This window comes from Exophiala oligosperma (genome assembly GCF_000835515.1).
Source record: "Exophiala oligosperma strain CBS 72588 unplaced genomic scaffold supercont1.54, whole genome shotgun sequence".
NCBI classification, from domain to species: Eukaryota; Fungi; Ascomycota; class Eurotiomycetes; order Chaetothyriales; family Herpotrichiellaceae; genus Exophiala; species Exophiala oligosperma.
In genome coordinates this window covers 17,981-36,013 of record NW_015622871.1, presented here as the reverse complement: position 1 = coordinate 36,013, position 18,033 = coordinate 17,981, and the positions used below count along the sequence as shown (strand labels likewise).

The 18,033-nt window shown below is 32.4% G+C and overlaps 2 protein-coding genes across 2 annotated transcripts; one reads left to right on the top strand and one right to left on the bottom strand.

The window, feature by feature from the left end:
- Positions 1-55: 55 nt before the first annotated feature.
- PV06_11716 (uncharacterized protein) lies at positions 56-771 on the bottom strand (the record flags this gene model as incomplete). The annotated part of the gene is made up of 3 exons (XM_016413428.1): positions 56-139; positions 280-556; positions 608-771. The coding sequence occupies 3 exons, from the start codon at positions 769-771 to the stop codon at positions 56-58; spliced, it is 525 nt and encodes a 174-aa protein (XP_016256196.1).
- Positions 772-17,100: 16,329 nt separating this feature from the next.
- On the top strand, positions 17,101-18,011 carry PV06_11715 (uncharacterized protein; the record flags this gene model as incomplete). The annotated part of the gene is made up of 4 exons (XM_016413427.1): positions 17,101-17,281; positions 17,339-17,576; positions 17,630-17,854; positions 17,907-18,011. Exons 1-4 carry the CDS (start codon positions 17,121-17,123, stop codon positions 18,009-18,011), a joined length of 729 nt encoding a protein of 242 aa, XP_016256195.1. The 5' UTR covers positions 17,101-17,120.
- Between the last annotated feature and the right edge of the window lie 22 nt (positions 18,012-18,033).

The following is an 18,033-nucleotide window of genomic DNA, read 5'->3' as shown; positions in this document are numbered from 1 at the left end:
AGGTTCATTACGTATTCCGCGGTTCGAGCAGATGTATTCGCGTGTAGGAGCTGCATCAGGTGAAGACGGACGCGGTATGATTCACAGTAGAAGTCGTGCCAGTCGTTTCCCCAAAGTTGACCAACGCAAACTTTGTGGTCTATGACGGTGAAATTTCGAGCCGGACGCTGTATTGTTCTTAGGTTTAGGTAGTTGTTGTCACCGCCGTAGACAAGCTAGAGAGTATAAGGCATTGAGCGTTGACCTTATGTTTGGGAGACTATCGATAGAGGAGCTTACAGTCTTGATCGTGGTCTGAATATGCTTCGGAAAGGACGTTGTCTCTCGGCGTTGCCACCCTGATAGGAAGCTCTTCCAACATGTGTAGACGGAGTCCTGCGTCATTCGAAGCTCTCTGTCGGCGTCTTCCTCCCCTTCGCCGTCGTCTACGCCGTCGTCTTCGTCGTCGTCGTCCGCCGCGGGGATACGACCCTTCCGTCCGTCGCAGTACCATTTCAAGAACTGTTTGAGCGTCTTTAAGTGGAAGGGGGAGGCGCCACGGCGCCGAGCGCTAAACCTAACACCGTGTCAATACGGTCGTCTCCCAGACCGACTGGAAGTGGCTCACTTATCCCATGCGTCGAGCATCCTGTTATAACCGTTCTCGGTTTTCGGCTTGATGGGCTTCAGAACTACTTCATCCGTAGCCTGGCTTTCCCAGTGGCGGAAATTCCGCTTTTCGCGAAGCCTGTCCTGTTCCGCCTGTCTTCGAGCAGCGAGTCGATCCTCCATGGTGAACCTTGAGCACTTTAGAGGGGCCACTAAATCAATCAAGTAAGCAGGGGATAAAATGTAGGAGGCCATCGGCTCTCACATGTCAACGAGGGTAGGACCGTACCGCATTCAGCCGGTCCCTGATAACCCACGAAAAGGCGAGGTTCTGTAAGTTGGGAGACCAACCGACCGTTTCAGTTGCAGCGCGGGCAGATCCCCCCTTTATACGTGCGTGCGGCATTAATCGCTGGGGGGAACAAGTCGCTCGACGCTACCCTGAACACCCCCCGCCGAAAATGCAGGGTGGTCCTCGCCGGGCAGCGTCGCTGCGACCCGGTTCGAACCACGCATTGTCGAGTCCTCCGTCCCGAACCTATCATCGCCGTGGTTGCGGGTGAGTCGAGGTGAGCTGCGGGTGAGTCAAGGGGACTGGTGGGTGTGAAGCGAGAGTGTTAGAGGTGTGATTGGGGTGAGCGAAAGGGCAAGAGGTGCGCACCCAAGGAGGAAGTCGGCTCCTAAGAATCTGGGATGTCTTACTTATTAAATATTACGTACTTACCCTTCTCTTATTAGCTCTTTTATTATGTTTTACTGTATATATTCTCTAATTTACTCTCTATTAGCTAACCTAAACGGTAAAAGTAAGATAAAACAATAGAGATATTAGCCTTAGCTGCCATTAGCGTGAGTATTTACTTAATGATTATAACCTTAACCTTATGCTTAAGTCGGACTAAATATTTATGGTATTTATGTAGCGCTTATATATTCTTAAGGTATTAATGTGCTTATGTTAAGTTTTTAACTAAGCCTAGATCTTTAGTGTAAACTAAGCTAGTCTACTTAACTAAACTTTACTTAAAAGATAAGACTTTATAGGTGTGTCTCGTAGGCAGTATTCACCCCTAAGGCTCTATATATATAAGGGCGTCCTTATGCTAGATAGTCTCCTAGAGCGATTCGAACGTGACCTTATAGTTCTATTAGCGGTACTTAATCTCGCTATCTAGTATAGTATTCATCACTTTTAGTACATTAATAATATAGTTAGGGAAGTTAAGCTAACTCTCTAGTATAAGTAGTATTACTTTCCGGAATAACTCGCGTTATATATTAGTATTCTTAAGATCGTTTATTAATATATACATAATTCTCTTCTTATAGTATATTATAATAATAATTATATAGTATAGCTCTTTATCTTTAAGGATTAAGAGTCTCTTTAGCTCGTTCTAAAAGCTGAACCGAATTAATATATATATATATATAGCTAAGAAGAATTTAAGCTAGTTAGCTATAGGTAGTGATTTAAGCCGTAATATTTCTTTCGTGATAATCTTTTTTATACGCTCTATAGACTCTAGAGTGACCTTAAACTAGCTAGCTAGTATCGCTATATATATAAGTAAATAGTAGTTATAAAGTTAGTAAAAGCTATAGAAGTTAATGTCACTATAAATGGCGAAAAACTTATTATTAGCGATAGTAGCCTTATAGTTATATAGTATTAACCGTTAATATTCGCTAATAAGAACATTAATATAGATAGATATATATACTATATAGCTAGTATTTAGGATAAGCTTATAAATAATATTATAGGCTACTAGCGTAACTTCTAAGGTATTAAATCTCTTTATAAGATAAATATATAGATAGGGCACTCTTAGGTAGCTCTAGACCTTAGGCTATACTAGGCCATACTTAAGTACTGCTTATACCTTATATATAGGTAATAAAGAGATTACCTTACTAGTATAAATATCGAATATTTACCTTAGCTTTTAGTTTATAAGCGTATCACTAAAGAGTGTAATAACGTCTAGATCCTTTTAGCTAAATTAGCGGTACACCTCTCTTATCTTATTAGTATACACCTTATTTAGCGGTGTGAAATTATTAAGGACTATAGTCATTAAGTAATGATGTTATAGCGCCTTAATTAGTGCTTTCTTAACTGGAGTGACTAAGTCTCTCTTTACTAGCGCTATCTTAGTTATATCATAATAGCGAGGTATAGTCTTATTTAGGTCCTTCTTATTAAATATTACTTAGCTCTTATTATAGTTAAGCCTAACTATATAGATTTAGCCCTAATAGGTTATAGTATAGTCTAGGTCATAAGTGAGAGCCTAAGCAAAACACGAATAGACTTCTTCGTGATTAAAAGAGTATACCTAGGTTAGTCCCTAATTAAACTAGACCTATGCCTCTAAGCTTATTATTATAACTAGTCTATAATATAAGCTAACATTAAAATATAAATCTTTAGAGAATCGTTTTTACGAAATTACTAGGCTAAAAGATATATTAATAAAATGTTATTAAGTTTTAAGAAGTTAAGTAAATTTGCGTAACTTTAATAGCGGGAAATATAACGCTATTACGAATTAATAGTCTTATGTATATATATCTCTCTTCTATACATTAGTTCATTATTCTGAAGAAAGTTAAAACTATGAGATCATGTTATTACTTTAATTTCTAATGGCTAAGACCTTAGCGGAGAAAAGGTCTATACTTAGTGCTAAATACTTTGAGCAGGGAAAGTACTTAAGCGGAGATATTATTTAAGAATTAAGTGTGGCCCTACAGAATACGCCGTAATTATCACACTAGTTCATGTCTAACTCATTCTGTATAGTCTAGACTGTGCCCATGCTACACTGGCGCTAGTTTAGATAGAATCTATACTGTGTGCATAATTAGCTAAAATAACTTACTATTAGATAGCTAAAAGGTTTTCTCTGCGGAGTACTCCGCTAATTTATCTTTATAAGTTAAGATTTACTAGGCTTAAATCACTCCTTATATAGCCCTTTTAGGTGCTCACTTTTTACTCCCTAGGCCTATTTTATAGGCGATTATTTAAGGTGTTTTACCATGCCTATTATGTGACTCCCTAAGTCTTATGTTATAGTAAGAGATATCTTAACTAAATAGAGAATTTACGCTTATTTTACTATATAATAGATAGAGAATTACCCCATAGTCATTAAGAGTAAACTTAACAATATATTATATTAAACCCTTAGTAATTAAATTACCTAGAGATTATACTTAGTTTAATACTTACTCTAAGTATCTCGTGATAATTTGTCTAAAGTATTATAGACCCTAAGCCTATAATAGTATTACTTTACCTTAAGAAATATTATTATTAATTAGTAAGGCTTTTCCTTAAACTTTATAAGTCTAAACTTAATACCTTAATAGAGTATAAATTATTAGGTGTTTCTTATATTAGTGTTATAATATTATAAAGTAGGTTAATTATGGGATCCGCCGCTAACTAAACGCTTAAGTACTAAATACTTATTAGAGAACTCTTACGTAATTACTTTCTCACTAACTTATTAATATTCTCCGGAAACGCTAGGTCTCCCCAGATTTAATGGTTTAAAAGATAAGAGTAGCTATAATAAGAATAAAGGCTACTAACACTATAAATATTTAGCTCACACTAATTAAGTTAATTAGTAATAAATATATTACTATACTAATACTAATAATAATGAAACGCATTATATAGTGAGCTACTATAAAGAAAACATTAGCTAAAGGTCTTATGAAAAGATTGGAGACCACTAACTAGACGCTCTATCACTTTAATATTATATAATATTTAAGATATAGACATTTAGGCTAATAAACGCAGTAGTTTATATAATGCCTTAGAAGAATATGTAAACCATAGGAATAAGAATACCTCTAATTCTTTAGTTAACTATTTAGCTATAAAGAATTATGAAGATAGATAATATACTACCTAGGAAGATAATACTACTTTGGAGTTAGTCTTTAGGGCAGTAATACTCACACTTCTAAAGCTTATATTAGACTTTTTAGTCTGTCTAGTGACCTCTAATTTAGACTTTAATAAGATAGTTAAACCTAGGGGCTAGGAATAATAGGCTAAACTATAAGGGAGTTATTAAGTTTAAGTGAGAATTTAGAATATAATGTACTAGCGTTAACATTAAGTATATATTCTAGACTAGTGTAGATAAGGCTAAGATCTATAGTTATTACTTAAAGATTAAGTCTAGAAAATTATCCCTATAAAGGCTTAATAATGTACTATAAATAGCATATTATAATGCTTATAAACCTAGAATAATATTATGAGATTTACTTATTACTAGATCTTTTAAAAGGCCTTATTAACTCCTTAGCCTCTTAACTTTACTATATAGGTCTTATGAATAGTCTCTTATAGTAGAAAGTAAATAAGTAAAAGAGTGACTTTACCCATTCTAGCCTACCCCTAGAATATAACTATTCACAAGATATAGATTACGATAGCACCACTAATTACTAGGCTAAGGGCGTAACTACTTATTAATCCTACTAAGAACTATCCTAGAGTAGTTACACACTTTATTTACTAAGGTTAATATCTTATAGTATCTTAAGGCTTGCCTATATACTAAAGTATATATATTAATGATATAGCTTAATTCTAAGATAAGTAGCGTAGTACTCTATACTATAGTGAAGGTACAGTAGATAAAGAAGGAGGTAATACTAAGGGATAAGGTAATACTAATAAAGAATATAGTGAAGAGAGTAATACTGTATAGATATACCTAAACGGCCTTAAGTTATATTCTTTATAATGTAAGAGAGTAAGTCTATTAAACCTTTTAGCGTCTAAAAATGTCTATAGATAGACCCTAAAGATAGATAAATAGTCCTATAAATATAAGATAAAGCGCATTACTAATGCTCACTATATTAGCTATGCTATAGTATTAGGCAATAATTTTAGGCATAGCTAATAGGACTTTAGTGATTAATATTATGTTTAGCTAGCTATATATAGTGAGAAGCGCTATAATGAATTGTTTCTATATAGGACTAAACTTTATATATATAGAGATAAAAGTGACGCTAAAGTTATGCCCTAGGTCTATAGTCTTAACTATAGTGTGGTGACTATTTAGTGTCTTACTTATATGTAAGACTAATAATTAGGCTTTTATGGTGGCAGTAGTGATAAATATAACGGGCGAAATAGCGTTAAAAATACTTAATAATAAGTGAAGGTAAGATAATAAGAAATAAATATATTAGAGCTATTAATGTGAGGTGATTATTAGATATAAAATAATGGGAGTAAACACTATATAAGATATTCTAGTAACACTATTAGCTAGCTAATGTGTAACCTATTAACCTTTAAGTTATAAAGAGACTGTGGCTGTGCCGGCATTATACTAGGTCATTACTTAAGACGTTAAAACCTGCTAGTGTGTCATTTAGGGGCTTAATTACCTAGCTATAACCGCTCACATTAGGTAAAAGTGACTAAGGCATTTATTATTTATGTTATAATAGGCGCCTACTTAGTTCTATAGAGTAATACTATATTTAGACTATTATAGCACACCTTAAATCATTCTTCTCTAGGGATATTTTAGAAACTATTCACTACTAATATAAGTATATAGAAAACCCCTTAAATGCTAATAATATAGGAGGAATTACATAAATATATTAAGGCTTTTACTATTAATAGGATAGCTTATTAAGTCTACTATAGCTATATAGTTTCCTAAATAATGTGACTTTAGCATTCTTCACTATATTATTATTATTATTGCCACCTTTACCGCTAGAATAGGACCGCTAAATAAGTAAGAGTAGTAATATATATAAAGCCTGTAAACAATTGTGCGCTAAGATAGCTTTCAGTTCTAGTTATCATTATCTAAGTAATTAGCTTAGAAAATGTCGCCAGTATAATGATGCTTAGCTATATCACATTCATTCCTACCAGTATTTTCTTTAAGCCTAAGACTTCCGTCACTAAGGGAGCGATAATCACCCAAAAATTTCCTGTCACGATACTCTCACTTAGGGCAAAGAAAATTAGTACTCTATAGTTTATGGCTATATTCTAGACTACTAAGATAATAGCACTAGCTAAGAAAGTGATAACACTAGCTATCTTAATTTAATTAATAGTGTCACTAAAGTAGCTAATTAGGGGCCGACTAATAGCTTATTCTAAATTAAATAAGCTAGTAATTAGTGACACTTAGAATAATATAAGTCTAATATAAATATTATAGGCTACTAAACTAAAGATTAAGATAAAGTATTTAAAGATAGTGAAGTAGCTAAACCTAATTAGAAGATTAAAGTTAGCCCTTTTAAAGAGTGATACTTCTAGAGTAGCTTTCTAAAAGCTAACTTTTATCGGTTTATAATGATCTCTAATTAAGAGTACACATAATATATTAATGATGAAAGTAAGGATACCTAGGATCTAAAACGTCTATATAAGTTCTAGCTATTATATGAGTGCTTTAGTTACTAGTGAGTATATTAGACTCTTTAGGCCTGCTCTAGATATAGAGATATCACTAGCGAGCGACCTTTTTATTATGAATCACTACAGTATAATCGCGATCATAAGAATAAACATTATACTAAGTTCTATACTAAAGAGAAGTCCCTAAGTAAGGAATAAATACTAGATTTATATGGCTAGGCTAGCGCAGAATAGACTAGCTATTTCGAAGATAACTCCGATAAATATGGTCTTTTAAATGCTATAGCACTATATTGCGATCGTAATAATAAGGGACACTAGAAAGGTTATGGTTAGACTTAAAGAGTCTATAAAAGCGTACTTAAGTCGTGTTACGCCCTTAAATACTTAGTAGTTAAGGTAATACGCTAAGAATATGGCGTATACTAAGCTAAACCCCTAGGAGTATACGTTAATAATAGTAGTAGTAATGGTGCACACCTATTTATAGCCACTATTAGGTAATTTATTACGCTCTTTTAGTGCTATTAAAGTTACTTCCTTAATAGCGTCTTATTTCTTCAATACTAGGGATTAAGCTAAGTTACCTTAGGCATAGTTAGAGGTAGCCATAATTAGGGTGAACTAGTTTATTAGCTATTAGGAGCGCAAATTACTATGAATATATTAATAATTAGTAATAGCTAGCTAAAGAGATATTAATAAAGTATTACTTCATGAATATTATACACTATATAACTATATTATAATATATTAAAATAATTTAATCGGACTTATGGATTATTATCGCACTAATATAATAAACCTTAGCGCGTTTAATAGTAACTCTTAAGAGTAAAGACTTCTCTTTATAACGGTTAAAAGTTATTATCTCTACTTTTAGTTAATCTCGCGTATAGAAATCTAGCTAAAATAGAACTATATCCTAACACACTACTTAAGCCCTAGTAATAAAATTAAGGTTTTATAAGGCTTTAATCACGTAAGCTATAACTTAAATATAAAGCCTAAGTAACTATCTAAGTCTCTTAATAGGTATTAAATCTTAAGGATAATACTGCTCGCTCTTAAATATAAGTAATAGCCTTAAGCTAATTATAGAGCTAGCTATTTAGATTAAGATAGTGATAACTATACTTTATTCTCTTATAGACGCGATCTTAAGCTAGTTCACCCTTTAATACTAACTACTATATAAGATTATGAATAATAGAAAATAAATAATCTTACTTCATTATTAGAGCTAGCTAATATAATATAATAATGACCTTTAGAAGTAGATCGCGATCTCAGAATATTCGCCTAAATAACCTCGCGTTAATAGCTAGCGATATTAATCTAAATAAACTAAGCTATTCTTCTTAGTTTATTCTCTTTTTATATAGCTTTTAAAGGGATCTCACAATAGTAGAAATTCTTAGGGTTTTAGTATAAAAAGAGTTATTAATGTAAATATCCTAGTTAATAAAATTACTATTCTATTCTATTCTCTCTATTATAACATTTAATAATTTATTTTGTTCTAGCTCCTTTTCTTTAAGCTATTCTACACTATAAAGAGTATAAATACTTAAAACTCTATTATTATAAATGACCTAAAAGAAGATATAGTCCTTAAGTAAAAAGACATTAACTAGGTCTAACTATTTACTCTAATCTAGGAAGAATTAATAATTAAGAGAAAGTTACGCTAGAAGATTAACCTTATTATTTTACTAATGATAATAGTTATTTATATTATGAATTATATTAATTAGTAAAGTCTCTTTAGATTATGGTATTAAAGTATAGAAGCTTATGCCTACTTAGCCCTAAGAAATAACTATATAGCTAGTTACCTATAAGGTCTTAAAAAGGACTTAAATCTTACTAGAGACTAGTATTAAGTTAGGCTAAGTATTTTCTTTATTTTCTATATAAGTATAAATATCGTTATCTACCCTTAAATTTTAATCTTAACTTTAATGCTAGGTACTAGCGTAAATCCCTTCTAATCTCCTACTTAACTATAGTGACTATCTATTATAGGTCCTAGGACTCTTTACTATTAGGTGAGGTCTTATTTCTACTCTAACTAGCTAAGTAAAGGGATATATAGGAATTATGGTGGCGTAGTTCTTTCTTAGAGCTCTTAGTGAGTTACCCATTATATATATAAAGAGTTTAATAGCCTAGGTCACTTACTTACTTTCCCGTAAAGTATACTCTTAAGTAAGAATAATAAGTACTAAGCATTTTTTTAGAGGCCTTATTCTTCCCTAATATACTCTTTTACTTAAGTAAATAATATACTAAAAGAGAGATCTCTCTAAGAATAGTTATTTTCTACGCTAGTTTAACTATTTTTAGCGCCTTTAGGAGCCTTATTATATTAGCTATTCTTAACGCTCTTAATAGTAGTTATAGTATATTTACTTAGTAGTGACTCTATATTATTAAAGGTACTATTACTATATCTCTTAGTATCTTATTTATTATTATTCTCCCTAATTTTCCGAAAACGTGGCGCCTTCTTACTCTTAAGGCTAAAGCTATAGTGATTTATCACTTAACCTTAGATGCTACGGATATAGATATAAATAAGAAAGGGTTTTAGCACTAGATTTATGGCATAAAACTTACTTTATCTAACCCTAAAGTTTATCTCTTTATCATTATATATTATGTTTTAATGGCTATAGAAGACTTCTAAAACTTTTCTATCTCTTATTATAACATTAGGATATAGTTATATAGTGTCACTACTACTAGTGATACCTTTATATATTCTTATTATCCTTCTTTTATTCGTTCATAGCTAAGTTTCTAACTGGGTTAGTAACTATTACTAGTTCTATATATACCTAATACCCTTAATAGCTAGTGGCGCCATTATTTTCATAATCACTCATAATTTTAGAGCATAATACATTAAACTCTTCTTAATAACTCTTATTTAGCTTAAGACTATCACATTATATACGTGAATTAGTAGCTCTATTCTGTGTCCACCTATAAAGCGCTTTATAGCTATAGCTTTTATTAATGCCTTTAGTAACGTGACTAGTATCTAGACCCTATATATATACTATAGTAGCTAGGGGGGAAACTACCCCATAGTAATAAGAGTTATTATTAAATGTGCGTTATTAGCTAATGTTTACGTCACCATTCTTTAGTTTATGCTTATAAGAGAGAATAAGGAGTTCACTAGATTAGGTAAGAAGACTATATAGTTAACTATAACATAAAGGAAGAGACTTAAAAAGACTGCCTAGAACATAGGAGTAAACACTAAAACCGCTAGAGCAATATAAAAGGACTTTAGATATATACTCTAACTTAGTATTTAGGTTTTAATCTAGGGAGAGCTAGTTATGTTCGCATTAAAGAATAATAAAGGGGAGATTTTATTTCCTTAACGCTTAAAATGGACTTAGGAAGTTTTCTCCTAAATACTTTACTATATTATACTCTAAAGCTACTTTCTAGCATTATAAATAGTAATAAAGTTAGTATTAGATATAAATTAGTCCTTAATGCTACTATTTATTCACGATAAAATAATGTCTTTTTTATATAACGTAAATAATAACTAGCATTATATATAGAACTAAAGGTCACTATATTTATATAAAGTCTTATTTAATCACGAAGTTATCCTCTAAAGTAACTAATTATAGCTATATTTAAACATTCTCTATAGTTATTAAAGTGAATATAGAGAAGCACAAAATGAAGTGCATAATAATTTTAAGCATTAAACCCTTTCTTAATCTTTATTAACTAGAGTATTTAGTTAAATATATTTAGGGTTAGACACTAAAGTCTCTTTATTACTCTAGATATAAACTTATTATAATTTCGCGAAGATAATTTTACTTTAGACTACTAAGCACTACTCTTATGAGTTTAGTAGGAACTAAGAGAATAAAAGGATTAGTAGTGTAGTGATTCTTATTATATACCTAGTTATAAATAAGAACTACCTACTAGGGCTAAAATATACATAATTTCGTGTGCAATATAATTCTCCCTAATAATAGATAATATCTATATATAAGAGATTTACTTAATTATATAAATAAGATAGCTTCTATATACCTTATTATTAAGTTTCTAACCTAGTTTAGAAGTATTTAGGACTTCGAATTTACCATTCTTAAGTTAATAATTATTAATATAAAGCTTATAAACGCATTACTTTAGCGTCTAAGTGTGATATTTATAGATAAGGAAATTAGGGATAATAGCCTTAATCTATAGTGCTGCTACTATTAATACTGGTTTACTATAGATATAAATCTAAATTATTACGTTATATAGATTTATTATGTTATAGACCTTTTTATATTTAGTAATGTCACTAACGAAATAGATATTAGGCTAAATAACGCCTAATGCCTAGTTCTTTAAGAGATTACGGAAGCCCTATCTTATGTAAGAATACTTACCTATTATAATAGGAATCCTTATATACTTAGAGACCTTTTTTAGAGACTTTATATTAAGGGGATTTATTAGCTCCTTATAGTAAAAGATATTATATAGCTTAATGGCTTTAGCGAACTATATAGTAAAGTTTATACTAAGTAAAGAATGAATTTCGTAGATAATACTAATATTAGGCCTAATAGCCTTATGAATAGCACGAATCTAAGTGGTACCTATCTTAACTTCATGGTTATATAGTAGGTTAAAACGGTGCTATTTAAGACTGGCCTAGTACCCTCTATAGCCGTCCGCTTTAACTTAGAGAGGGTTAACCTTAAGGAAGTTATAGCCCTTAGCTAAAGCCGCCTTAGTCATGACTACATAATACTTAGAGTTAGTACTTATAAAGTGCTTATTGCCTTAGCCAAATTAAATTTAACTTGTCTAGATACATAAGTTATCATTAGTCTTATTACCTAGTAACTACTAAATAAAGGTATTAAGCTTCTTTCCGCGAATATCTCATAGAGTAATATTATAAGCGCTAATGCCACTATAAATAATAAGACTATTTTCTATGCCCTAGTACATATAGTAAAATAGCTTTTCCTAGTAGTCTTTAACATTTATAGGGTCACTATCTATAATAAAGGGCGTAAAGTCGCGTAAAATACTCACTACACCTTTAATCACTAAGTCATAAGTAAGGCTAATCTCTTTAAGTCCTATAATACTCTTATTAGTGTGTACCCTTAGTAATATCAGATTAAACTGTGGGCCCTAAGAATTATTCTTAGTAATATAATAATTAAAGATTTTAACTCTAGTGACCTTTATAGTGTTATCTTAATTAAGCAAACGAATAGGTAAATAAATAAGAAATTAAAAGGATTAACTTAAGTGCTTTCTATGCTTAGGATAATAATGATAGTAATAGTAAGGTCTACCTTATAAGTTTTAGCACCATAAATTTATATAAGATATTATACATTTTAATCATTACTCTTTCATAAGTAGTAGGTATTATATTATTACGAAGTGAACTAATTAAGTGGGGTACCTAAACTAGAAGTTAGGGCATATCTAAATAATTATTCTATAATCTATATATTCTCACTACTATAGTACTTATTATGAGTTTAGTATCTTTATAGCGCAGTACAGATTTAGACACTACTCTATATATAGACTAAAAGTAACTAAAGAGACATGAGAAAGTGTGACTATATGCGTTAATATAAATATCTAGTTAGTAAAAAGTATTATTAGGTACTCTATAAGTATAGAATAAACCCCTTATAAATTAGGGTCTTTCTTATTAATTCTCTAAAATCCTTATATTAATCCCTTTTTCTCTTCTTTTTAACCTAGAATAGCCCTTTTATAGAGTTAAGCTAATAATCTATTAAAGAACACTAACCTTATATTAATTAGTATAGTTACTATAGTACCCTAGCTAGCCCTTTTTATTATCTTAGTAGCCTCTAATTTACGCTTATTACGGTATTTTTATTTATAATTCCTTAGCTATTAGTGATGACACTTCTATTATAGCTAAGTAAGGTATAGTTATCTTTTTTCCTTCTTAGTTTCTAGGCTATTATTCTAAATAGCTAAATACTAGCTAAACGAAAGGCCGCTAAATTCTCACTTCTAAATATTTAGTTAAAATCGCTTTTAGTTATTATTACGATAGAATTACCCTAGTATATAGTATATATCACTAGTTATATTATTTTCTTCTCTTAAGTCACTCTTTTTATATGCTAATAGCGCGTGTGAAGGTCTTAATACTATAGACTTTATTACTATAATCGTGGTAAAAACTAAGTCCTAGTAATAATTATAGTTAAAATTATCCCTAATGCTATTAACACTAGAATAGTATATAGAATATAATAGTAAATTACTCCTTTAAAAAGGCTTATAATATAGCTAATATAAGTAGATACACTAGTGCTAATATTATTAATAGTATCTAAACTAAAAGCAAAAATAAAAATTAGTTTTATGTCACGAAATTAAATGGTAACTATTCCCTTATAACTTAACTTCTTATCGCATAGTATATCTTAATTATTAGGTAGTGAGATAGTGATATAACCGAAAGTCTCCCTAGTAAGTATCTCTACCTATTTAATTAGGTTCTAAATATAACTAAGTTCTAGCTTACGCTATATATCCCTATAATAAATTTATTACTAGCTACTAGAGAGTAATCGCGATTAAAAGTGGGAGAGTACTAAGTAAGATAGACCCTTACTATATATAATATAGCCTAAAAGATACGTAAGCTTACTCTTCTCTTCTCATGACGCTAGTAAATTGGACATAGTGAAGAAGCTCTTATTAAGAATTACTAAAAGCATTATCAGTGAAGAGATAGTTATAGTAATACTAGAATTCGCGCTACTTAGTTTCACAGTATTAACTATATATGTCATAATAGCGCTAGCTCGCCCTAAGGCCTTTTATTATATATTGGTGCACTCTAGATTACTTAGTATTATTAGCTAGTAGGTTTATAACCAGCCTTAAGAAGCTTTTCTTTCGCTATCTAACTAGGCGGTTACTAAGTTAGAACTGCATTACTTACTAATCTCACTAATAAATGCCTTAGTGACCGCTGTTATAACCTATATAAGTTATTCTCGCGAGGGTGATAAGACTTATAGCAGGCCCCATTTTCACTACAAACTTATTTAGGGCGAAAGTATTAATCTAATTAACGCGTGAGTAAGTAAATATTTCGGTTCGTAATGCTAAACACTTATAGATCTTATAATACCTAATTATTATAGTGTCCTAAAAGACTGATTAAACTGATTAGAAAGTATTAGCTAGTTAATCGCTAGGTAGTATTTTAAAGCTATAGTTTACTACCTATAATACTCTTATAGTGGGACTAATAGATCACTTTAATATGAAACTTTATTTCTATTAGTACACTATATTTAAAAGTAAAAACATGGTTAAAATAATCTAACTATTATAATAAATCTTAGCCTAGCTCTATTTAAGCTTCTTTTAATAACTAAGCTAACTATAGATAATAATGTATAAGTTCTTTATAGTTTATAACCCCTTTATTAGATTACTTAACTCGAGTTTATATACACCTAACTTTATATATTTAATGTTCTTTACTCTCTTCTCTATTATATATACTCTTAACTATACTATTTTAGGGCGCCTATACGATCACTTTCTCTATTCTAGTCTATTAGCTTTTACTAAAGAAACCATGAAATAGTTTATTACTATTATAATTAGGTCACTTAAAGTGGTTTAAGCTATTATCCTAATATAATATTAGGCTCTACTCTATAAGAAGTAAAGAGATAATCCTTCTTAGCTATAACTAAGTTATATAAGAATTTCATAATAGGAAGAGATAACTTATATGCTAATATCTAAACTTAAATAGATTATATAGTTAGCTAAGAAGATTAGAATAGATAAACTAAATTATATTGCTAAAGAAATTAAATCTTTATATTATGATAAGATAGAGAAATAAATAAAGCGCTATCTTTATAACTTTAAAAGAACATGGTTTTATACTTTCATTACTAAGAAAAGTGTTAATATAATCACTAAACGAAATTTATGTGTTTTCTAAAGGTAAATATCGCTATATATAAATGACTAGTGATAGTAACTAATAGTGACTATTTATGACTAATTTATATCTAGTGTTATAGAGATAAAATAGCTTCTAGTGCGTAACTCTTATTACACTCTCCCTAATTATCTCTCGCTAATATAGTTAATATTTATAGATTAATCTACTAAAGTAAGGAAAACGTGCGGAAAATTACCTAGCTTTTATTATAGAATGGTATTTATATACTCTTTCCTAATTAAAAGAGTTATAGTTCTCTTATTACACTTTAAATAATTTACTATTAGCGGATTATCTCTTAGTAATGGCCTTTTATATAAATCATAATATTTTAGTTATTAATGCTTAGGTATTAAAAGGTCTTTTAATTGTTAAGGAGTCTAAAAGAGATAACGAAATTATAGATATATTATGATAAACACTTAAAGCTACTAATGTATTGCTAGAATATATCTTTTCAGAACGAGTTTTCCTTAATTATTTAGCTAGTCTATATAATAATTAATTCCTTATGGTTTATTACTTAGCTATTAAGATCCTATAAATAAAGTTTCTCTTCTTATTCTGAAGCTAGCTAGTGTAGTAGCCTTACTAATATAAACTCACTTCTAAGCTAGAAATAGCGAAGAACTTACTCTCACTAATGTTTAACCTATAGTCTTTAAGATCTATATTATTCTTAAGTATATAGAGACTATTAGTTCTGATCTACTTTTAATCTCGGTAATTTATTTATACACTAGTTTATTAAAATTCGTGGTGAAATAACTAGATATAACGCACTTTACACCTCTTAATAGGGGTAGTATAGATAATATCTTTTAGGCGTGAGAAGGTGAGTAAAAACTAACCAAATTTAGCGCTTATAACTATGTGAGTTAGGCTAACTTAGGCCTCTTCATACCTAAATAGCCTTTATTTTTTTATAGTAACCTAAAGGGGACCTACCCTTTTAATTATAATAGCTATTCTATAATGTTTTAAATAGAGAGAGTTTAGATAAGTAAGGGCTTAGTTTAAGGCTAATAATTCTTATAGTTTCTAGATATATAAATGTTCTAAACTTATTTATTCTATTTATATCTCACTATTAGCCGTATTAAAAGGCGTATATTAGACTTTATATATTCTCTTTATAATTAGATTAGACTTTTATACTCACTATCTAGGCTTCATAAGATAATTTCTCTTATAGATTAATCTAGCCTAGTTAGAGCGCCTTTTGAGAAAGCATTAGGCTAAAGTCTATATATATAATTTTACTAGTCACTATTTTATAATGAGAGATATTTAAGCCTTAGTAATCTTACTAAATTCCTTTAAATAGCTCTTAATGACAATTTAAGCCTTATTTAAGTGTGCCTTAAGAAGCTATATAGCCTAGCTAAAGTAGGGAGATCTATCTAGAGAGATTTAAAAAGAATCACTACTTATAAAGTATTTCGTCCCAGATTCTTGGACCGTCGATTGCCGCTTTCGGCGGTCTCACTCGCCCGTTGACTCACCCCAATCACACCCCCCTCACAGTCGACGCGCTCCACGGCTCATCCGCCGCGCACCTCGACCTCACCCGACTCACTCTCGACTCACCTTCGACTCCCCTTCGACTCAACCCCGCGACCACCGGGCGTCAGCCGTTCTGATAGGCCGACCTGGGTCGGCGGAGTGCCCCAGGCTGCGTCCCCCTTGCTGGCAGCGTGGGCCAATCCGCGGCGGCCGTGTGTGATGTGAGAGTCGACGTGGGACCGAAGGGCAGAATGGCGCCGTCGACGGTACAGTACAGGATGGAGCGACACACAGTCAAAGGGGGCAGCCATCATGCACCCGAACACCCCAAGAACCGTCGCCGCTGCGTCGACGTGACCGCGAAGTCGTGGTTGCATGTCGCCCTCCTTTGTTCCCCCCCCTTGCCTACCCGAGAGAACACGGTATGATATTAGTACCAGGCTGCCCCTCTCGTCCACGGAATCCTGGATTTCTTGTCTCCCTGTCCTAGTGACTTCTACTCAACTTATGTTTCCTTGAGACTGGCTAAGATATGCGCGTCATATGGCTATCTCTCTGACTCCGCGAGACCTGGAACGCAAGAAGCTACGGGAATCCAACGGATTCGCAGACGCCGTGCGGGAAACTGATGATTCCCTCACCCTGAAACCCGTCAGGGACGGTACAGCGAACAACTACAAGACCGTCTTGCACGAATGGGACCTGTATGCGTCGTCTCAACGTCTTCAGCTTCGAGGCGATCTCCTCTAATGCTTCGACAGGTTCGTCCAAGAGTACTCGGAACTCTTTCCAGGATGTACACCGAGCCCCTTGCAGGCCAAGACGGCGAAGGACTTCCTCATCTTCTACAGGAGAGGAAGGAAAGGTAAGGGTCGAGTAGACAAGGAGCGCAAGATCTTAGACTCAACCGCGGAGACATTCTGGAAAAACTTCATGACCGCCTGGCAGCGGAAGGCGGGCGACCATTTCTCGAAGCCCTTGCGTGACACGGTTCTAAATGTACGTTGATGTTCCTGGACTGTTGAGCAAGTTGATTCTGACCAAGTTCGCAGCTCATCAACGGGGGCCATGATAACGTCCTGGATCTGTCTAGAGAGAGACGACCGACCAAGAACTACACTCTTCTCGACTTCGAGGCCGTTTCTCGTCAGCTGTGGCAGAACGACTGGCATGATTACCACCACGAGTTATACCGGTGGGGTTTACACTGTCTTCAACTTCTCCACTGTGGGACATCTGCTCGCGCCGGCGAGTTCGAAAAGAATCTTCGTTTCCGTGTAGGGAAAACATCTTTACGAGATCACGAGATATGCTGACCGCCTTATATAGGATATTGGAATTTATCAAGTCTGGATGACCGATCAGCCACAGATCGTGTTTGACCTCCGGCGAGACAAGGCCAAGGGCCTTCAAAATCTACCTCGAGAGCAGTAGGTTATTTCTGGGTCTGGGGAGT